We start from the raw sequence: 24,172 nt of genomic DNA on the forward strand, positions 1-24,172 counted from the left end.
TTTTAAATAAATAAACAAATATTTATGAATGACTTGGTCTTCCCGTCTTCTTTGTCAAATATAGAATGTCTATCTATTTAAGTTAGATTTAAAATACAGTAAAGTTTCTATTTTATATTCTTCTTACCTAAGGTTATTGATTATATTCAATTGCGTACTTTTTCTTCTTTATTTGTCCAGTGTAGGAGTTGTTTTCCTTTATATTAACTTATACTTTTATTATATTTTTCTTGTTTTAAGATTTCTTTTGTCTTGTCTTCTTTTTATTTTTTAAAATATTGAAAATGTTAATTGTTTTCCGATGCAACTCTTTTTTTAACGTTTCTAATATATTATACATATTACTAAATTTTTTTTTGTAAATTTATTAAAAAGATTTGCAAAAATAAGACTTTTTTATGTTGTTTTTTTTAAAAATTTTAATTGATAGATAATTTTTTCATAGATAATTATTTATGACAAAATTATAAAATTCGTAGTATTTTCTATAAAATTTTATGTGAAAAATATTTTATATAAAATATTTTACAAAAATATTGACAGTAAATTTTTGCGAATTTTTTTCATAAAATATAAATTTTTTAATAATAACATTAATCATCACGTTACTTTCAAATATAATTTCTATAGCATTTTAAAAAGTTTATTTGGTATCTGTTACTTTAAACATAATCCTAGATAAAAAGATTTATTGTTTAATACTAAAGGAAAAGGGTATGTCACTTTATACTTACTTTTTAATATGTCCTTGTTATTAATTAAATAAAACTAACCAATAATTTAGTAAATCATTTTTCTGTATAAAACTATTTTAAAGTTGAAACAGTTTTGTACATTAAAAAAAATAAGTAAATTATTAACTTTAATTATCAGATGAATTTGCCACGAATTTTTTTTATTTGCCTTGCCATGTAAGTTTGTAGGTACGTTTTACGTCCATGTTTTGTTTTGAAGTGTTCCAATTGATTATTGCACTCAGTTTCCATCAGAGTATATTATAATAAATCTTAATATTTTTTTCATGATATAATCTTTTTAATTCTCATATTCGATATTATTTGCTTTGAAGTTGTTTTTTTCATAGTTTTGGTGTTGTTTTTAAAAAGTTTCGATGGATGAAGGGAGAATTTTTTTTTAAATGAACACTTAGTATGTGAGATTATTAAAAGTGATAGGAACATTAATTATTAATAAATTATAATTATTGTTGAGTTAAATATGTTTTTAACTTTTAACAAAAAAATTAGAATTAGATTTTTTTTGAAAGTTCGGTTCAATTTAGTATTCTAATATTAGAAATATATGATTCAGTTTTAACTAAATTTTATTAAATTTATTTGATGTTTAAGATGTGTTTTATGATATTATTTAAGTAAAACATATTTTTCCTTTAATATTAATTGAAAAACACTTAAAACATAAATAATTTTAACAAAATTTATTAAACGAACTAAATTCACATATTTTTTAAAAAAATATTAAATTAAAATAAAATAAAATAAAATTTTCAGTAGAATCCGAAGGAAAAAAAACATAAATAATCCATTATTTTCTTTTAATAATACAAACACAGATATTCATAATATTTAATAAGAAAAAAATTATAATTACCGAAAAAAGCACTCTAATCTCGTTGTCCAAACACTTTATGATGTGATAAATCATCAAAACCAAACATGTTTGTGTATTGGAAAAGGTGTCTATGGTCCAATGATAAAACACACTTACATATGGTGACAGATGGTAATTAACTTTTGAAATAAATATACTAACAGTTCTCAAATTTACAATAGTTATGAAGTTACACTAAGTTGCGTTGAGTTTCTCATATTCTAGTTCCCTTTTGATGATTAAAGTACAGAACTTGAAATGATGCTGTAGCCATGGTTATGATGTTCTCTAATTTTCCGTATCATTTTTAGCAGCAGACATGTCTGATGTTGCCAATTCACTTTGCAAAACTTGAACAGAGGAGAAGGAAGCCTCAACCACTCTGAGATTTGTCACATGCACTTCTTCACTTGTTTTGGTGCTACACTGCAACACACATGCATTTTAAATTCAAAGCTCTATATCAAATTTGGCAATTCCATCCTTTTACTCATTTTTCTATTTCTTGCCTTCTTCTTCGTTTTGCAATTCCAATTCTTGTTTTGACTCAACTATTCAAGCTAGACACTTACACTACTTTCCCTTCATAATGAAGCATATATTACCATTGAATTTTAAGTAAGCACTCACATTATTGCTTTTAACTTCTGATTATGCAAGGTTCTTGGCCACTTAATTTTGTATCATTATTATCGAAATGGGTAAATTTCGAAAATGGATAAATTTAACTAAAAAACACAACTTCACCAAAAAGAAGACATGTTTCTAAAATTCTTTTTTAGAAGAACATTTATTTTTGTTCTATTGAAAGTCATATTTCGCTAAACGAATTTAACATATCGGTATTTTTTATATATATATTTTTATTAACGCCGTGTATGTAATCACGATTTTTTATTTTTTATATCTTTTATTGATTGTATTTTTTAATTTTCTTTTTCTATTTTGATGAAGTCCTTATTAGATACACAATTTTTTACACCTTTGGACGTTACTTTTAAGTGAGATTTCTATTATTATTCATTTTCTTTATTTATTATCTCATTTTAATAATTTTATGGTTATGTGCACATATATTTTTATAAATTTACTATTTATTTCTTAAGTATTAATGTTGATTCTTTCAATGTAAAAAACAAAACTAAATACATTTTCATAAAAATCATAAAAAGTATATATCTTTTATTTTTTTTGTGTTTGTTTTGCGCTAACATCTCATAACACTTGTTTTCAAATAATTATAAAATATCAAAATAACATAAAATTTTAAAAAATTAAAAATAAACATTCTATCTAATAGTTTTTTTTTAAGAACGTGAATCCTGATTGCTGACTGTTTTTAAGACTGGTTTTTAGTAAATGAGAATATATAGAAGCAGGGTAAATCCTTGTTAGATTTACCAAAAAAATCATTGTCTCGAATAATTTTTTTAACAATGTGATCCTTGTTTTTTTATTGTGAATAAAAATACTTAAGAGGATATTATTCATTGTCTAGTTCACTTTCAATAAATAAATAAAATTTCAAAAATCATTTTTCAAAAAGAATTACGAAATCATGATTTTCATACGAATGGCAAATGGAAATATGTAGGGCAGAAATAAATTTAAATGTTTTTTATTTTTATTTTTTGTACATGCATTGTTTTGTTTTAATTTTTTGAGAAATATGAATATCGTAAATTTTTGTTGCACACCTTGTTAAAGTGAAACGTTTTAAAATGAATATTATGGTGTGCTAATACCTTTGTCGTATGTAACCGATTCTTGAACATAAATTTAATTTTAAAAACTATTATTTAAAGGTTTTCTAATAAATTATCGTGAGGACTTTTTTGTATTTTTAGATTATTTTTCTCACCTCTTTGCAATTTCGGTGGTAACAAAAACGAAAATAAATTTCCTAATATAAGATAAAATCATATAAAAACGAATTAATAGTGTCACCAATGATGCTAAGATATGCGCAGATCCTAGCAAACTCTTACCATCTTAATAGATGTATGATAATCATATTTTGCCACCATCAAATAGGCTTCCTCTCAACATCCATCAACCATAACACAAAATGAGAAATCTTGTCTAGCACTGTAAGACAAAACCAAATACAAATACAAAAAGGAAAACCGTTAGCATACCAAAACCAACTCATAAAATTAAAAAAAAAATCTGGAAAAATGAAAATGTACCCGAGTCTTGAAAAGTGAAGGCCACAATATCACCATGGTGATCAACTTCGGTGGTAGTACTATCATCATTGTTGACACATCTGAGCACATTAGTCATGGTATGGAGGTCCATACCCAAGTAGAGGTTGTCATGACAAAGGTAATGATAAAAACCCCTTGCATGAAGGAGAAGCACTACAGTCTTAGAATGGTTGAAATCTATCGCCTCAAGTGAAAATCTAGCAGAGGAATAATCAAAGGTTGCCCCATTGGAGAGCATTTTTATCAATTTCGTTATGTGTTTCAACGGTGAACCTTATACCAGTATGAGTTTTAACATTATTGATATGATTCACAAAAATGTACTAGGATTGGGTATTGAGAAGGTTTGAAATTTGAAATTAAAATTTAAAGAAAAAAAAATGAAGGGAAGCGATTTATATAAAAAAAAAAGTTGCTAAAACTGAGGTGTTGCAGGAGTGGGAAGGAGGAAGGGAAATGGTGGAAGAGGCAGGAACTCCTGACACTTTGTAATAGAGAGGTGGCAGAGGATGAAAGATGATAGTATTTTGAGGTTGTAAAAGGAATGGTTGATGGGATAGAGAAAATTGTGGAAATAGTAAAATGTGGAAGTTGTAGTTTGAAGAAGTGTATTTTGTAGTTGAGAGCACTTGTATTGAATGTTGTGTTAGTTGTTCTTGATGTTACAAATTGTAGGATACATGGGGTATTTATAGACCCATAGATTATTCTAGAAATTTCTAGCTAGAACTTGAGCAAATAGTTCTAGATTTTTCTACATAGTAGAATGTTCTTGACTTTTCTTTCTATCCTACGCTTTTCTCCAATACTCTAGAAGTTTCATTACATTTCAATAACTTTATCTTAGATTTTTCTAGATTGTTCTAGAATTTGCATTATACTTTAATACTCCTCCTTGATGCAAATTCGGTAACTCCATGCATAGCGCGTAGTAGTTCAAACCTTGGTCTTGGTAGTGCCTTTGTAAAAATATTTGCAATTTGGTCTTCTATTGTGCAGTACTTGAGTTGGATCTTCATATTTGTCTCTGCTTCTCTGATGAAATGATATTTAATTGCTACGTGTTTTGTTCTACTGTGATGTACTGGGTTCTTCGTCATTGCGATAGCTGATTTATTGTCATAGTTGATTGTAGTAGGTCCACTTTGTTTCTCTCCCATATCTTTGAATATCTTTCGAAGCCATATAGCTTGACTTGTTGCTTCAACAGCAGCCACGTATTCTGCTTCACCTATTGATTGTGCCACAGTTGCTTGCTTCTTTGATGCCCAAGAAAATATTCTCGATCCAAGCGAGAAAGCATAGCCTGAGGTGCTCTTCATGTCATCTATTGATCTTGCCCAATCACTATCGGTGTAGCCGATCATCCTTGAGTTAGTCATGGTTTTGTACCATATTCCAAAATCCTTTGTGCCTTGTATATATCTTAAAATTCTTTTTCCTACTCCATAATGAATCTAACTTGGTTTTTGCATGAATCTTGATAGAAGACTTGTAGCATACATAATGTCTGGTCGTGTGGCTGTGAGATAGAAGAGACTTCCAATCAAACTTCTGTAGCGTGATGCATCTGTTTCTTGTGCTCCATCATCTTTTTGTAGCTTCTCATTTACCACCAATGGAGTAGCGACAGGTTTACAATCATACATCTTGAACTTCTTCAATAAGGCTTCAATATATTTCTTTTGAGAGATAAATATGCTATCTTCTTGTTGTTTCACCTCTATACCAAGGAAATAGTTCATCAACCCAAGGTCGGTCATCTCAAATGTCTTCATCATGTTTTCTTTAAATTCTTGCATCATCTCCAAATTGTTTCATGTATAGATAAGATCATCGACATATAAGGAGACAATGATGTGGTAATGACCTTGTGCTTTAATATATAGTGTTGGCTCACTTTTGCTCCTCCTGAATCCTTGATCGATGAAGTATTGATCAATCTTGCTATACCATGCTCGAGGAGCTTGCTTCAGGTCGTATAAGGCTTTTTTTAGTCTTAGCACTTTGCCTTCATTGCCTTTATTGATGAAGCCTTGAGGTTGTTCAACATAAATCTCTTCTTCGAGCACTTCATTTAGGAAGGTTGATTTGACATCTAGTTGATAGATGTTCCATCCTTTTTGTGCTGCTAGGGCTATTAGAGCTCTTATTGTATCTAGTCGTGCGACTGGAGCAAATGTCTCATTGTAGTCGATTCTTGGTTGTTGTGAGTAGCCTTTTGCGACCAATATGGCCTTGTGCTTTTGTATAGTTCCATCAGGATTGAGCTTTGTTTTATATACCCATTTCACTCCAATGATGTCTTTTCCTTTAGGACAGTTTACGAGCTCCCAAGTGTTATTCTTCTCAATCATTTTAACCTCTTCTTCCATAGCCTTGACCCATACTTCTTGCTTTGATGCTTCCTCATAGCAGTTAGGCTCAATCATGGCCATATTGCAGGTTTCGTATACGTCTACCAAAGATCTTACTCATCTTGGAGTGGACTCTGGTGAAGAATCTTCTAATGGAGGTGGAGAAGGCGTACCTGAAGGTTCTACCTCTTCTTGAATTTCCTCTTGATATTGTTGCATTGGGACTAAAGTGTTGCTTTTAACGACTTTTTCTTCTTCCCAATTCCAAGAAGCATTTTCATCAATTTCAACATCTCGACTAATGACGAGTTTTTTTGTTTATAGGTTGTAAACTCGATAGCCTTTTGATTGTGTGCTATATCCCAAGAATATTCCTCGTATAGTCTTGTCTTCAAGCTTGTGCCTCCTTTGATCAGGAACTTGTATGTAGCAAATAGATCCAAATACTCATTGGTGTTTGGCTGATGGCTTTCTTCCACTCCAAGCTTCAATAGGAGTCTTGTCTTGGACTGCCTTAGTTGGACATCTGTTTAAAATGTAAACTGCAGTGTAGACCGCTTCAGCCCAAAAAGTGTTAGGCATACCTTTCTCTTTTAGCATTGATCTTGCCATCTCCATGACTGTGCGATTTTTTCTTTTTGACACACCATTTTGTTGTGGAGTATATGCGACTGTGAGTTGTCTCTCTATGCCTTCATCTTCACAGAATTTGTCAAACTCACGAGATGTGTATTCCTTTCCACGATCACTTCTTATTACTTTTTATTTGTTTTCCACTTTGCTTCTCGACAAGGGCCTTGAATTTCTTGAATATTCCAAAGACTTCTGACTTTGCCTTTAAGAAATAGACCCATGTCATTCTAGAGAAGTCATCAATGAAAAGGATGAAATACCTATTGTTGTGATGTGAAGGCGTCCTCATTGGTCCGCAAACATCAGTATGAATCAACTTTAGTAAGTCTTTTTCCCTCCATGCTTTGTCCGTCGAGAATGGTAATCGATGTTGTTTACCAAGGACACATCCTTCGCATGATTCATTATTCTCCTTCAAGCATGGAAGATCTCTCATCATGTTTTTCTGATATAGAAGCTTTAAGGCACATGTGTTGAAGTGGTCAAATCTCCTATGCCAAAGCCACGAGTCATCAACTTCTACCTTCATGGCAATATTAGTTCTAGGTTTGAAGCTTATGTGAAAGCTTCTATTTCTCTTCTCCATTTTTACTTGGCCAATTTCTATCTTTCTATTGTCATAAATTTTGCATGTATCTTTCTCAAAGTGAAGAGAATATCCATTCTCCATCATTTGGCCAATACTTAAAATATTTTCTTTAAGATTGGGAACCAGTAAAACATCCTTGATGAATTTTGTATCTTTCTTTGTCTCCACCATGACAGTTCCTTTGTCTTGAGACTCCACTGTGGCACCGTTTCCTAGTCAAACTTTGACATTGACAGATTTATCAATGTCTTTGAAGATGCTTTGATCTTTGGCCATGTGATTGTTGCATCCACTATCCAAGTACCAAGTTTCTCCTCTGCTAAAAGATTCTTGATTGGCATAAAATAAGCGTTGCTCCTGATTATGTTCTTCAGCAAAGTTTGCTTGATGCTTATTTTTATTACGACAATACTTCTCTACATGGCCAAATTTCTTGTAGTACTGACATTGAGGTTTTCCATAATGCCAACAATCTTTTTCCATGTGACTTGTCTTTTTACATATGCCACATGAGGGATATTTTCCTTGACGGGTCATAGAGAAGCTTCTAGATTTTTCTTTATTTCTAGAAATTTCTCATCTACTTTTATTTCCTTCATATTCTTTACTTTGAGACCGTAATTTTAGTTTTGATTAAAAAGCATTTTCGACCGAGTCTTCTTCATGCCTTTTTGATCTTTGTTCATAAGCTTCAAGAGAGCCTATTAGTTGTGTTACTGACAATGTGGCCAAATCTTTTGTTTGTTCAATCGCTGTTGCGATTGCATCATATTTTTGGAGAATAGAAATTAAAATTTTCTCAACGATTTTTTTGTCAAGAATAGTTTCCCCATAGGCTCTCATCTGATTAATTATTTCCTTTATTCTAGAATAGTAGCCTTTAATGGTCTCAGATTCTTTCATTCTTATTAATTCAAACTCTCGTCTTAGAGAATGAAGTTTAACATTGCGTACCTCATCACTTCCTTGAAACGCTTCTTCTATTGTGTTCCAAGCTTGCTTTGCACTTGTGGCACCTATTATTCTCGGAAAGATTGTGTCATCAACTGCTTGATGAAGAGCAAAAAAGCCCTTGAATCCTTCTATTTGTTTTCCTTAAACTCCTTCTTCTGAGCTGCAGTAAAAGTGGAAGTGTCTTCTGGAATAATGAATCCCTCTTCTATAATGTCCCATAAGTCTTGGGAGCGAAAGAATGTCTTCATTTTGACACTCCAAAAAAATCATAATTTTCTCCTGTGAAAATAGGTATTGGAATTGATGATGTTTGATTGGTAGTGGTCATGGGTTGAGAAAATATTTTGGAAGTCGTATAGAATGGAGTTCTAGTATTTTTTTTTTGAAGTAGTTAAAAAATTTATCTACGCCCAGTAGATAACCGAACGTAGCTCCGGTACCGCTGATAGTATTTTGAGGTTGTGAAAGGAATAGTCGATGGGATAGAGAAAATTGTGGAAATAGTAGAATGTGGAAGTTGTAGTTTGAAGAAGTGTATTTTGTAGTTGAGAGTAGTTGTATTTGATGTTGTGTTAGTTGTTCTTGAGAATTATAAATGGTAGGATACATGGGGTATTTATAGACCCATAGATTATTCTAGAAACTTCTAGCTAAAACTTGAGCAAATAGTTCTAGATTTTTCTACATAGTAGAATGTTTTTGACTTTTCTTTCTATCTTAAGCTTTTCTCCAATACTCTAGAAGTTTCATTACATTTCAATAACTCTATCTTAGATTTTTCTAGATTGTTCTAGAATTTGCATTATACTTTAATAAGAGAAAATGAAGCTGCGTAAGAACCAATGTGACTTGTAATGCAAGAGTGTGATTTTAGAGGATTCAACTAACAATGTTAGACCACACCTAAATTTCATTTCATGCTATGAGATGAATGGTAAAGGTGGCGTGAATGTTGAGTTTGGGAGGTGATGAATCATTATTTTCTCCTATTTTGTTATCTTTCTCTACCTATCTTGATCGTTTATTTGTGTTTAAGTGTTTATTGTTAGTGTATTTTTATCAAATGAGCTTCATTGTCCTAAGAATTCAAATTTAAAATAATTTGAATTCACTTAGTCTAATTTTAGTTTGTTAATTATTTCCAATTGTGAAACATTTTAGGCTTGGACATTATATTTTAGGTTAAAGGGAAGAAAGCCACATCTGCCTTTCGCCACATCAGTTTCTGATTTGGCTAGATTTCCACCTCAGTTGCCCATTATGATTAGTTTTCATTTCACTTTATTTTCTTTTTTTGCTAGTGTAATTGTGGATCAGGTTGGGCCCAAACCAAGGGGAAGTTTAAGATTTTAGTGTATGTTGATGTGACCACGTGGGGGTTTTAGAGAGCCTCCATTTAGTGTTTAGAGGAGGGGAACCTGGTCATTTACGTTTTGAGTTTGAGACAGCCACCTAGAAGGAGGGTTTTAGGTTTTCTCTCAACACAATTCACGTTTTTAGTCCCTTTTCTCCTCTAGATCACATTTGTCTTTTCCTTCTCTACACTTCAATGATGTCTTTTGTTTTATTATCCTGTTGTAACTCCATTTCCATGGAGTGCTAAATTCTGTATTGATTCCCTAAAGAGTGTGGGTGGGGTTTTGAGGTGTTTGTTCACTCATCTTTTGTACAATTCTTGTTTGTTCTTCATCATTAAACCTATGTGTTTAATGAACATGAATATGTGCATGCTTAATCTCAATTTGGTGTGTTTGTGTTTAAACAACCTTTGTTCATGCTTAATGGGTGTGGTTGTTGTTTCACTATTGTTTAATCAGTGGGTTAGGCTAAATGATGTATGTTTTGCTTAATTACATGTTGTCTCGATGAGCTTTAAGGATGAAAAATACATAATAATAGTGTTGGTAAGAGATTTATCAAATATGATGAATTGTTCATCAATAACCTTTAGCAAATCTCTTACATTGTCATGCTGATCAATAGAACCCCAAATACTAGCAAAAAAAGTTGGTCTTTATTAGTGTCACAAAGAGATAATTTAACCTCTCCCACTTTTCATATAGATCAATAACATTTGGAGTGCATGTTGGTCTTAGTAATGAATATAAGAAATATTCACAGATTGAGAATCTATAATTTTTTTTAAAATACATGCTCATTATCATAATTTGAGACTATAAAAAAATAATGTTTTGTCAATGCAAACATGTCTTAATGAATGAATCTAGTGACATAAAACTTGTGTATGAGCCAAAGTCATACTCAATTAGACTCACATAACCAATTATGTTTTACCGATGTAAACACACATGTTAATGAATCTAGTGACATAAAACTTGTCAGTGGACTAAATTCTTACTCAATTAGACTCAGATCACCAAATAATAAAATTATTAACTATTATGTTTTACTTATACATCTATGCATTTTGATGAATGAATCTAGTGACATAAAACTTTTCTATGAGCTAAGGTCTTACTCAATTAGACTCACATCACCAAATGATAAAACTATTATCTATTATGTTTTACCGATGTAATCACACGTCTTAATAAATGAATCTAGTGACATAAAACTTGTCTATGGGCTAAAGTCTTACTCAATTAAACTCATATAATCAAATGATAAAATTATTAAACTATGTTCCTTCTCTCAATTCATGTACTCTTATGGGCAAGTTGAGAAATATAATCCAATATTTCATCCTAATTAATTTTACATATGTAAGAATCATCTGACAGAATAAAACCATCTATATCAAGATGATAGACCCATTTTATGTTTTGTACTTTTAAGAGAACCAATTAAAACAAGTCACACACTCATACTCCAGAAATACATAAACAAATAAATTCTACGATCAAACTACCACATCAAAATGGAATAGACTAAGAAACAATAAGAAACTTAAACGCTTCACTTCTTTAAACTAATTACTCGATTCTTGTAAATCTAATTGATAGAAATTTCGTCCAATAAAATGGGCGAATTATAAATCTCCAAAATAAATGATGAAAATATCGTAATTATAGTCATTGCAACACCCATCAAAGGAGTAGTTCCCCACCTCGAGCTACTTTACCATATTTTGAATTTAAAGGTTTCAATAAATTCCCTACAATAGTTCATCTTGGACCAGATCTAGAGTTATCCTCAACAATTTGCGTAGCCATAAATACTCTTTTTTATTCATTTAGATATGTTGACTTTGTATATCATTCTGTTGTAAATATAAGGATCTTATCCTATAAATCTATTGTGATATGGAAACTTTATAATTAAAATAATGGAAACAATAACTCAATCAGACTCACATCACCAAATGATAAAACTATTAACTATTATGTTTTACTGATGTAAACATGCGTCCTGATGAATAAATCTAGTGACATAAAACTTACTTGTGGGCTGAAATCTAACTCAAGTAGACTCATCTAACCAAATGATGAACTATTAGATTGTGTTCCTTCTCTCGTCTCGATTCTTGTGGACAAGTTGAGAAATATAATCCAATATTTCATCATAATTAATCATACAAATGTATGAAGATCCTTGTAGGTAGAAATGCATCACATCACATATAATTAATTACAAGATTACAATTAATGTTTATTACGTGATTATAAATATCAATCCATCAGACATCAGAGATGTTGTGGCCACTCTCTAATTTATTAGAAATATATCCACCATTCAAACATTTAAAATAAATATTTGCATCAACATTATTTATATTGCAACCAAAATAAATAATAATATTCACGTATATAAATTAATCATACAACATATAATTCATATTATCTCCTCTTATAGTGTAGAAGGAATGAGTCTAAAGCTTCACAAAATAATTATGTCAAACCATATGGTTTTATACTCCATTATTGGTTTCGTACAAGAACATATATTACGTACAAAACATATAATAAGTAGAAAATCTTATAGTACGTATAAAACATTATAGTACATACCAAAACATATATTACGTACAAAAACTTATAGTATGTGGAACCTTACAGTATGTATAAAAACCTATATTTCATATAAAGATTTATTGTACGTAATAGTACGATTTTCTTCAGATTTACATGGAAGAGTTCTTTTATCATAATATTTAAAAGTAACAATCATATGTCAATCCTTTAATGAAGTTATACAGTAATTCAAATAGAAGCATTACTTAACCATCACACCATACACCATAAAATATTTCAGGTCAAAATATAGGTATAAAATAAAGTTATATACTCCTCATTATAATTTTCTTTTAAAAAAAATTAAAATTGCCACGTGTCAATATGACATTGTGCCACGTGGTAGAGACAGTGTGATGTAGTAGTGACAATGCCACTTGTTACTATTGGATGTGAAAAGTCTCAATGTAGTCACTGTATTTGTTATTTTGTCTCAATTTGATCCCAATTTTTTTAAAACTGAATCAATTTCATCCCTAAATCAAATTTAATTTTTATATCAATTTTACAATGGTATTTTTATTATAGTTGATATTTTTAACAAAATTAAGTTTATTTAAATGTATATTTTGCACTGATATTTATTTAAATTTTGTTTTAAATATTTATATATCTATAATTTATGGATAAATGTTAGAATTGCTTTAAAAATAAAAAATTTATAAATTCAAATATAAAATTTTAAAAAAATTTTATAACAATTCTAACATTTGTCTATAAATTATTGATATATAAATATTTGAAACAATATTAAAATAAAGTTAAATACAAAATATACATTTAAATAAACTTAATTTTGTTAAAAATATCAATAATAATAAAATATCATTGTAAATTTATATAAAAATTAAATTTTATATAGGGATACAATTGATTCAGTTTTTAAAATATTAGGATCAAATTGAGACAAAATAACAAATACAGGGACTACATTGAGATTTTTCACATCCAATAGTGACACGTGGCACTATCACTGCCACATCATATTGTCTCTGCCACGTGTCACAATGTCAGATTGACACATGGCAATTTTTATTTTTAAAAAAAATTAAAAATTAAAAAAAATTAAAAAAAAATTAAAAATACAAAAAAAAATTAAAAATTAAAAAATTAAGAAAAACCACGTGCTGACATGTGACCCATAATTAACACTGTTATTGTATAACTAATGGAAAAGAACTAATTGTAACGAATTTTTTAAAATAGGGACTCAATTGAGTCAAATAAAAATGAGGATCCTATTTGACATTTAATTACAAAAATGTAAACCTCTAAAATGATTTAACTTTTTTAATTGAAAAATTAAGAGAATCGATCTTCCCATAAGAAAAGGAAAGAGTTAATATGTTTAAACGGAAAGGCAAACGTCTAAGTGTACATAGAATTTCCAAATAATACCTTAGGCAAAAAAATTCACATATACATTACTTACTCTCTTCCGATAATCAAATTCTACATTTCAGCATTTTCATCGTCTTATTTGCTCGTTTGGATGTGTTTGTGAGTTTTATATAACTCAACAATCGATCCTTCATTATGATATATAGGTACGCCCTCAATATTTTTATCTTTACATAAATTAATATATAGACTGTTTTTCTTTAATTTAATATATTTTGTATATTTAACATCCTAATTTTTTTTATATATCTGTATAAAAGTCTTGGCAACCGCAACCGCAACCTGAACATGCGCAAAACATTATTATTATTATTATTATTATTATTATTATTATTATTATTATTATTATTATTATAGAGAATCAATAAAGATAAAGAATGAGTGTAGATTGTTGGTAAGTGTTGGAAGTTTCACATAGAGATAAGTTTAGAACCTATCCTAGCAAACTTTTTTAAATATTTTGTTCCATCCGATATCAGATCGTTAACAAATCATCCACTAATTTTTTATGAATATAATAAGTGAAAACCCAATTTGAGACAAACGGCATAAAAAAATAAGAATAAAAAAAATATGAGAAATAAAGTATGAAAACTAAAATGAAGGTCCATCCCAACTTTTTTCCTATTTGCATACAATATCTCTTTTTCAGGGCTTCAAGTCCACGCTAAATATGTTTCTTATCCTTTTCCATTGTCAAGTTAGATATTCATATACATAGATAACTTACAATGGAATTCAAAACCTAGAGAATAGCACACAGAAAGATAATATAACAAATACAAAACATCAATATAAATAGGGAAAAAGAACACAAATAATAACATATTATATGAGTGACTTATAATAAAAAGTATATTAAATGTGAATAAATAATAATTTGCATAACTGGTTAAACAAAGTATAAAACTTAAATTTTAATAATAAAAATTGTAAGAATGGAACCGGTGTGAATTTCTCACCAACTAATCATAAGAATGAAAAAAAAAAGTATTCATATGTATTTATAGATATATTTACTTTTAGATGTGTTATGATATCAAGTTTGATGATAGAATCGTTATCATTATACATCTTAGGTATTGTCTGTTTTGGAGCATGTGTTTTGTCATAATTTTGTTCTTAAGAGGCGCATCAGAGATGAAGGAAGAAAGAATATTTAAATTGCCTTAAACTTCAACTTTTAAGTTATTTGAGATTATTGGACGTGATAGGATAAGATGTAATAGAAATAAAGAGTGATGTTTAAATTAAGTTTTAACTTTTACTATAAAGAAGATGTTGTGTGTGTGCATATTATATATATATAGTATTGGATGGACCAGTTGATCAGGTCAACAATGGTCGACTGGTCAAGTTAACATAAGCTAATCGAGGAGATTACTACGAAAAAGAATTTTACATATGTTATCGACTTTGAAGAAGGGTCGTGATCAGGCAAACTCTAATCACGAACCCATGAAAAAAAAACTATAAATACAAGTCAAACGTATGCTTGTTTAGACTTGTATCTCACATTAAAAATTTAAACATTTATTACTTTAATGTATCCATCTTGCATTGGCTTTAATATCAGAATATCTCTGACATGATCTTTAACATATACCCTCCTATTGGTTAAATAGGAACGCCTAAAGAATAAAAACAAAGACTTCAAAAATATTTAACTAGACGTTTGACCCTATTCCCAAATAAATAAATATATATATATATATATATATATATATATTTATTTATTTATTTATTTATAAACTTTAAGAGCTCGGAAAAAAAATTAATCATCAAGTATAATGTGATCAGTTTTGACTAAAATAAAAATATTAGTTAAATATTTATTGTTCTTCCTTTTAATTTTTGTAGCCATTGAAACACGTACTACATGTATTGATTACAAAACCGAATTATTAATTGTTAATGGTACGTATTAAATTATTTTAGGTATCGATGACTTTAGCCATTCGTTGACTTTGGGCAGTAAAGTAAATGTTTCAAAAAAAAACATTTATTGGTAGTGAATATACGAATAAAATGTTAATACGTGTCATTAAGACATTGGTTAAAATATAATAATTGATTATTTATTTTATTTTTATATTAAAATTATGAATAATTAATTCTATTAATTAATTATATTATAAATTTACGTAATAAATTTTATAAAGAAAAAATACTTTTTGAAATATTTAAATAATATTTTTTTTATATAAAATAAATATTTTTAATTTTTTAATATCTTTATTAAAAAATTTAAAAAAATATTTACAGTTTTTAATTATTAAATTTAATCTAATAATTATATATATATATATATATATATATATATATATATATTATAATATAAAATAGGGTTAAGTATTTAAAAGCTGTTGAGTAATATTTTTTTAAAAGAAAAGTTAACAAAATTTTTGCAAAAGAATTAAAAAGTGAAGTTAAAAGTGATGTATTTTAGTATAAGAAGAGAAAATAGTCACATCTTTAAAAAGGAAAGATGTGAATTTGAATAAAAGAAGTGGTTAAATATGCATGGTCAAACGAGAATTGAAATTAGTTTTTCTTTTTTATAATTTTAAATTAAATTATATATATATATATATATATATATATATATATATATATATATATATATATATATATATATATATATGTGAATTTAGTTTTTTTAATAAATTTTGTTAAGTATATTTAATATTTAGATATGTTTTATGATAACATTTGATTTATACATGCATGAACTTATATTTTTTAATCAAATAAACTTAACAAAATTTGATTATTTTGTTAAGTTTATTTGATTTTTTAGATATGTTTTATGATAGTGTAATGTCCCAATTGAATAGAATAATTCTAATAAATAGAACTTCAAATAGAGCATCGACAGAAAGTATATAAGAATTAACCTTTACATTTATCCTTAATATATTGAACAAGAAACTAAGGCACAAAACATATGTCATAACTAAAAACTAAACACAGATTAGGCTAGACTGGAAATTTGCTCAGATTAGACTGAAAATTTGCTCATAGAGCAAGAAACTTACAAAATAAAATAGTTCAACAAGAAGGTACTCAAAAGAGCATTAGCTACCTGAACCAAAACTAGACAGTATCACTACCACCATCTAAACGATCCCTAGGAATCTCCACGTCTGCTCACACCAAGTACTCGGCGATTTGGTGATCATTGCAATAAGGAAAAACCAAACAGATAACACAAACACGAAGAGAAAGGGTAAGCTAATTGCAAAAAGAATTGCAAAACAACACACCAATTACACCAAGCTAAACAATATCAGCTAACTTATCACACAAAATGACACTCTAGACTCAATTATCCAGATCTAGACATTGATGTATGATTGTTGGTGGTTTTTGCACTTGTGATGACCTCTACTACCTACATAGTCATTGTCAATGGGTTTCACCCTACCACACAAGGTTAGTCCCTTTAACCGTTATAAAAACCCAGGGACTATTCTTAAAGACAGGATCTCCTGCCCCTCTCACCACATGACTCATTCCACTCTACATGAGTCTTCAATGAACATTGGAATATCAGGATAAACCTCCAGTACTGACTCCTTACATTAATGAACACATTACTAATTAAATCAAATAGGATCTCCCCCATGGGATCTCCTATATTCTCACACAAGCATTTGAAAACACATATTGAAAACCATATATGTCTCTCTTGGAAAATAACTAATTCTTATGATTTTTATCCAATCCAACTTAACAATGCAAACGATTTGGGATTTTAGAAATAAAACTTCAGCTTGTGTAAAGCTCCAAAATTTTTGTATTTATATTCAAATTAAAGATGATTGAATCAAGAACCAAATGCAACAAGAACCAACTTAATTGAATAACTATAGAGAGAGTTATGCACCAAACAAGTAACAAAGGTCAATGTTGTCAACAACCAAACTACAAGGACCTTGCGATAAAAAATTGCTTTCACTACAGAGCTTCGATTCAAGATCCGACCGGTAAAAGTCAAGAACTAGGTGTTAAGGATCGACTGTTAAAATTTCAGCTCGATCCAATTATTAACGACGTAGAAACCTTCATTTTACGATAAGTGTGCAGTGTAGGAAAATGGGTAGTGCCACACCATATGCTTCTTGGTTGTGAGATTTTGACTTGTTTCATTGCAAAATTTGGTATCTTGCACTTTTATCTTCTCAAAATCATTTAAAAGTGGTTATAGATGATATCAAACTGAACAATTGCAACAATCAATATCTCTCATTCCAATTGCAATATAAACTACCTAAAATTCTCTAACCCATAGATACCCAAACATGAAATTCATCTCAATTGAATGCAATCATCAATTAAGCATACTCAGCACATTCCAAAACGAAAGTAAGTACACTTTATTTCAAAGAAAAAGAAAAAGTTCTAGCTTCCTTTACCTGGACAGAGATTAACTCAGCAAAACGAGCTCCAACAGTAGAGCACCACGACACGACAACTACTTAAGGAGCTGACAACCAAGATAAGGAAAGGAATAGTGAGGTCGTGACCACAAACAGAATCAGGCCAAAACTGCGAAACAGATGCGAAAAGGAAAAGAGATGGAGGTTTTGCTCAACTTACATGAAGAAAAACAAGTTTCCGGTAGCACTGAAGAGGGTTTCTTAGCTGCCCTAGCACAACTCTTACTTTAGAACTAGAAAGAAGAAGGTGAACTATTTATGGAAAATAAAACGACATGAGAGTGAGTGTCTGAAAATGGGTTCTGGAAATAGTAAATGGGTTGACTATGGATCCTTACTCATTAAAGTTAAGCCTATTTACTTAAAACATAAATGAATCTTACAAATAGTATTTAAGTTATATATATCTTTTGACACTTTAATTAAAGTAGAAATATAAATAATTTTAATACTACTATTAAAATACGTTTAAAATATTAAATAAATTTAATAAAAAAAATTAAATTCATGTATTTATAAGGATAAAGATGAAAACTAGATTGGTGCGAAGATTAATTTCATTTTCAAGGGAAGAAAAACATTAATACAAAAAATTTGATATTTGCATAATTTTTGGATGAAAATCCCTTAGCATGAGTGTCGGTGGAGACTTGTATAGCAAATGGAAGAGTTTGCGTTTGGAATACAAATCAAAGAAAGATTACATCAGACGACACTGTCAGATCTTTGTCGTTTTATTCCCAACGTGTCGTTTGCCACCGCTCCTCGCATTCGCATGGCAATTTTTTATTTTCGATATTAGGGTTGTATTTTTTTATTTTGTCACTCATTATTCAAAGAGATTAAAAAAAAGCTTACTTTTCCTACGATCGCATTAACTTATATTAAATTCAGTTGAAATATGCAACAAAATTAAAAGCTTTATATTTGAAGCAATCGGAATTCACTAGAAAATATCTTAAAATTGTGCAAAGATTTTTGTTGGATGGTATTTTGTTAGTTTTTATAATGTGAGCACAATGATCGGTTAAGGGAGAGTGTTAATAGCCCTTGGTGCATAAGATAGTTGAGTGGTTCCTTGAAAGTGTCAAACAAAAACCTTTCTATAAATGGTCCTTCCCCTCTAATTTGGAACAACACCATTACAAATAACGTTACCAAAATCCCACTCAATTCTATTCCACAAGCTTTCAACCAACGTTGATGATCGCCAATGCTGAATGGGATGGAAGAGAAGAATTGAAATTTAAGACCCCATTGTTGTTTTTGTTGTAGTTAGTCCACAAAACAAAAATAAAAGCAGGGTGCGTGACCCATCCACAGGGAACATACCAACAAAAAGTTTCAATGAGCACACATGGTTCTTACAGCATGAGATCCAAAGCCTCATTTGAAAATGAAGCCAAGGCCACGGTGAAAGAGAGTGGGGTAAGTCGATAAATAAAGAAAAGCACAAAAAGAGATTAAAAAAATAAAAAAGTGCATTTTTTTAATTATTGTTGTTTTGAGTGTTGTGAATGTAATGATGAAAGGTTGTTGATATTGTGAAAAATTGGAAATCCAGGGAGGAGGGAGTGGAGGGAAGAGCGGGAAGACAATGTCGTCCAACAGCAAGGAGAATCTGTTCATATGTTTTCTGGTGACACTTTGGTACTCTTCAAACATTGGTGTGATTCTTCTCAACAAGTACCTGCTTTCAAACTATGGCTTCAAGTTCCCCATCTTCCTCACAATGTGCCACATGTCAGCCTGTGCTGTTTTCAGCTATATCTCCATTGTGTTCTTCAAGGTGGTGCCTCAGCAGATGATCAAATCAAGGTCCCAGTTCATGAAGATTGCAACTTTGAGCCTTGTCTTCTGTGCCTCTGTGGTGGGTGGCAACATCTCCCTCAGGTACCTCGCCGTGTCCTTCAACCAGGCGGTTGGGGCAACCACGCCCTTTTTCACTGCTGTCTTTGCCTATTTGGCTACCCTTAAGAGAGAGGCTTGGGTTACGTATGCTGCCCTTGTTCCTGTTGTTGCTGGGGTTGTCATTGCAAGTGGGGTATGCTCGCTTCTCCCTAATCTCAGTGATTTCGATTGTTTTGTTAGTATTTGAATGTTGTGACTAATCATGAGTGTGAGTGTGTGTGTTTCCTTTTGAGATTGGGATAGGGGAATTGATTATTGATTTGTGAAGGGTGTTTTGTGTAACTATGGAGACATGTCAATACTGCATCATGTTTCATGTGCCACTCCAGATCTGGAGTGATGTTGGGCAGATTGTGTTGTGATTGTTTATGTGATGTAGTTTATCTGTGATTGTTTGAAATTACAAGGAAATTGTTTGTCATGAATTGCTACCGGATTGGAAGTTAATTAGATCTCAACTTTTCAAGAACTTCAAATCAATGATAAGGGGAGGGTTCTTCTTTTTCTTTTCCTGTTTTCTCTCTCTCACATGAAATAGATGGTGAAATTTCAGGACACTGGGAAAACGGTGCTTCTTGACATTATTCTCTGTTATGTTTTTCTTTCTTCTTTTTGGATCTGCACCGTTCTAGTTTATTAGCTTATATCAGATAGCTACAGTTTTGTTTCATTTAATCAGGTTATATATATGATTATGATATCTCCCTCAATTAGGCTCTTCTTAGTTATCTGCTTCTCAATTGTTGTGACATTCTGTGTGTTATAATATGTTAATTTGATGAATGACTGGCTATTGATAGTAGTTCCTTTGGATCTGTGTGGTGCATATTTCCCTTTCTGTTTTCCGTGTTTATTCATTTTGCTTGTATGGAGCTTCAAGATTTTCTTGGTGATTACAGGGTGAGCCAGGGTTTCACTTATTTGGATTCATTATGTGCCTAAGTGCTACCGCTGCAAGAGCTTTCAAGTCTGTCCTTCAGGGCCTTTTACTTTCTTCTGAAGGGTAAATTATTCTACACCATAGCTAGTATTTCTGACTCTCTCTTTTTCATCTAACTTCAACAGCTATCCAGCTGAAAATTACATCTAAGATTACTGAAATCTGCAACCATATGGTCCCCTTCACCTTGCTTATTTGAAACCGTAATTTGTGCATTGGTAAGGAGCTAACTGTCTAAGTAAACTTACTTTTCTTGGAAAACAACCATTGAAGGATGTATCTGTGCGTTGAAGATATGATGTCACGACTCATAATTCATACAATATCTTAGTTTTTTGGAATAAAAGTGCTGGAAAGTTTAATCGGTGTTGTTATAGATAAACATACATCAATCATTGTATTTTTAACTAATGATTGACCATTACCGAAGGTTGTGGAGTGATAAGTACCTTAATCATATTTGCGGAAAACATTCAGTTATATGAATTGTTGATTCAGGAACTCATGTTATAACATTGCTTTAATGGATAGTGTTTATTCTTCAGCTACTTATAGATATTGTAACTGTTCAATGGAAAATTGTGTAGCTGATGCTGCTTTCTAAGTTTAAAACTAGAAAAAAGTAGCTAACCTTCTCATCTGGGATATGTGATAAAAAAGAAAACTTGTTCAAATTCGCTTTTTTTTATTCCTGCAAACTACTACACTTTCAGGAACCAAAATAGATTTGGTAAAACAAGGGCCTCTTTACAAACTTGTGTAACTAAGCATGTTTGGACTTGTTTTGATACAGTTAGAAGTGCTGTTGTGAGCTTTTCTACTAGAAATATAGAGCTTTTTCTAGTAGAGAGGCTCTTCTAACTCTGTTTCCAAAACAGACTCTCTCATATATCATTGTTACCTTCCAGAGAAGCGTGCGTTTCTTTTCTATCTCTTTCTGTTCCTCTCCACTGCTCTTATACAACTGAAAACGAAAAATGGAACTTCTATACCATGATATTTCTTGCTTAAAACGTTTCATTATTTTTTATGCTTTCTACTTATGATAAGCCATTTTCTTAGCTGGTACCAAATGCTTATAATAATGATGATTCTACTTGAACTTTAACAGGGAAAAGTTGAACTCAATGAATTTGCTATTGTACATGTCTCCAATCGCAATCCTAGTTTTGTTACCTGCAGCTCTTATCATGGAACCGAATGTGGTAGATGTGACACTGACGCTTGCAAAGGACCATAAATCGATGTGGCTTCTTCTTTTGCTTAACTCTACCACAGCATATGCAGCAAACTTAACAAACTTCTTGGTGACTAAACATACTAGTGCTCTCACACTCCAGGTTTGCCTCCTCTTTCTGACTACTACAAATTGTGAAACATGTTTAGTTAAAAGTTATTTTAACCATTAAAAGCATGAATGAATGATGTTAAGCAGGTGTTGGGCAATGCAAAAGGTGCAGTGGCTGTTGTAATCTCAATACTGCTATTCAGAAACCCTGTGACTATTGTTGGGATGGGTGGGTACACAATTACTGTGATGGGAGTAGCTGCATATGGGGAAACAAAAAGAAGGTTTAGATGAAGATGCCACACCATTCACCATTGTCTTATTTGTGTATTTTATTGTAGTTATTTATGATATGAACAAGATTCGTTGTAACGTGAGTAGGAGTAGAGGGAAGTGATTTTATACGATCATATGCTGTTGTATCTACCACATAAATATTTATCTATCGCTAGTACATTTTCTCCCAACTCATCGTCCCATTTTTTACGCTATGTTAGAGCACACAACAAATTCTGCATATCAATGTGTCAGAACCTACTTCTTTCTCAAAACTTTGTAATAATAACCTAATTTAACACCTCCAAATTTGATTCTTAAACTTTAATGGTAAATCTGCAGGCATCTGATCATGAAATTGAATAATTAGTCAAATGCATAAAAACTATTGGTTAGCATTATGTAGACATTAATACAAGTCCACTTCAAAACTGATTAATCCAATTTCTAATTCTGGATATGAGTAAGAGTTGCTTGTTTTAAATGTACAAACTGATTGGTTTGTATTTTCTTTCATGAAACAAAGAATTTAAATTTGATTTCTTTGCATAAAAGAATGAAGAGAACTTAATTGACTATGATTCATGCTTCATGTTTTCAGACTCCTTGAACTCAGTTTTCTTCTATTCACTATTTTTGTTGATTTAGCAATTCAATTCCATTTGCTAAACTCTGTTTTTAATAACTTCTTTTCATCTTTTGTATGTGCATGCCAATTTAATTTACACTGCATTTTATTTTTCAATTCTACAAATATTCAGATTTGGTATATAATTAGGTTTTCCTGTTTTTTAGTTATTTGAATTTCCAGTTTTCATTTGTCTTTACCATTTTTGTTGTTTACAATTCCAGTTTTACTTACTTAAATTTCTTTTACCGTTTTGAATTTAGTTTTTTTCAAATTTACTTTTATTGTGTTCCATTTTCGATTTGAGTTTTTAGTTGTTTATGCTTTAACAGGTAAAACCTTTAATTGTTTCTTCTAATTCTGCATTTCAATTTCCTATTACTGCATTTTAATTTCGGTTTACATTTCTTTCTTGTCATTTTCATTTCAGTCTTTACATTTTAATTTCACCAACCCTTAATCTATTAAGAAAGAAATCATCTAATGGACTTAACCCGTTTCTATCTCTTGAATTGACTTAGGTAAACCTCCATTTACCCTTATATTATCTTAGGATTTTCCTTTATTTTCATAAAATTTGCATATAATAATATGGGAATTTTTTTTCTTCGTTTTTAATGTAAAACTAGTTTTACTTTAGTAACTTATGTTTATCTTCAACTCAATCTTTAATATGTTAATTTTAAATAAACCCACATGTTATTTTAATTATGATAAAAAAAAGTAGATAGAAAACAAAATGCTATCTTTTGATGTTTATTTAATAGATTAATCATTAATAATCAAATATCTGAAAGAAAAAAAAAACTAATTAAGTGTTTATATAAACATGTTTTAATTATGTTTAAAATGTTTTATAGACTAATTTTCAAATAAGGTTAAGTTAGACATTACTATTAACTTTGATTTCTCAATTGATACTTTGAAGTTTATCAATCATGGGCTTGAAGCCTTCGAAAAA

At 30.2% G+C, this 24,172-nt stretch overlaps 1 protein-coding gene and 1 long non-coding RNA gene across 2 annotated transcripts; one reads left to right on the top strand and one right to left on the bottom strand.

Annotated features, from left to right (window-relative positions):
• Window positions 1-3,624: 3,624 nt before the first annotated feature.
• Window positions 3,625-18,457, bottom strand: LOC114183410. Its single transcript, XR_003604367.1, has 4 exons — window positions 18,329-18,457; window positions 18,145-18,215; window positions 3,801-3,880; window positions 3,625-3,699 (listed from the first exon to the last, which is right to left on the bottom strand). It is a non-coding gene; the product is annotated as an uncharacterized LOC114183410 (long non-coding RNA).
• Window positions 18,458-19,128: 671 nt separating this feature from the next.
• On the top strand, window positions 19,129-22,774 carry LOC114177561 (UDP-URONIC ACID TRANSPORTER 1-like). The gene is made up of 5 exons (XM_028062991.1): window positions 19,129-19,596; window positions 19,733-20,212; window positions 20,979-21,082; window positions 22,131-22,359; window positions 22,455-22,774. The coding sequence occupies exons 1-5, from the start codon at window positions 19,516-19,518 to the stop codon at window positions 22,599-22,601; spliced, it is 1,041 nt and encodes a 346-aa protein (XP_027918792.1). The 5' UTR covers window positions 19,129-19,515; the 3' UTR covers window positions 22,602-22,774.
• Window positions 22,775-24,172: the final 1,398 nt, after the last annotated feature.

The sequence above is a fragment of the Vigna unguiculata genome, chromosome 1 (genome assembly GCF_004118075.2).
Source record: "Vigna unguiculata cultivar IT97K-499-35 chromosome 1, ASM411807v1, whole genome shotgun sequence".
Classification (NCBI taxonomy): domain Eukaryota; kingdom Viridiplantae; phylum Streptophyta; class Magnoliopsida; order Fabales; family Fabaceae; genus Vigna; species Vigna unguiculata.

Bases quoted from the DNA above. Each gene is read 5' to 3' on its own strand.
- LOC114177561 (XM_028062991.1), top strand. From the start codon at position 19,516: ATGAGCACACATGGTTCTTACAGCATGAGATCCAAAGCCTCATTTGAA. The intron at 19,597-19,732 runs GTAAGTCGATAA...TTGGAAATCCAG, and splicing joins CCACGGTGAAAGAGAGTGGG to GGAGGAGGGAGTGGAGGGAA. The intron at 22,360-22,454 runs GTTTGCCTCCTC...GATGTTAAGCAG, and splicing joins CTAGTGCTCTCACACTCCAG to GTGTTGGGCAATGCAAAAGG.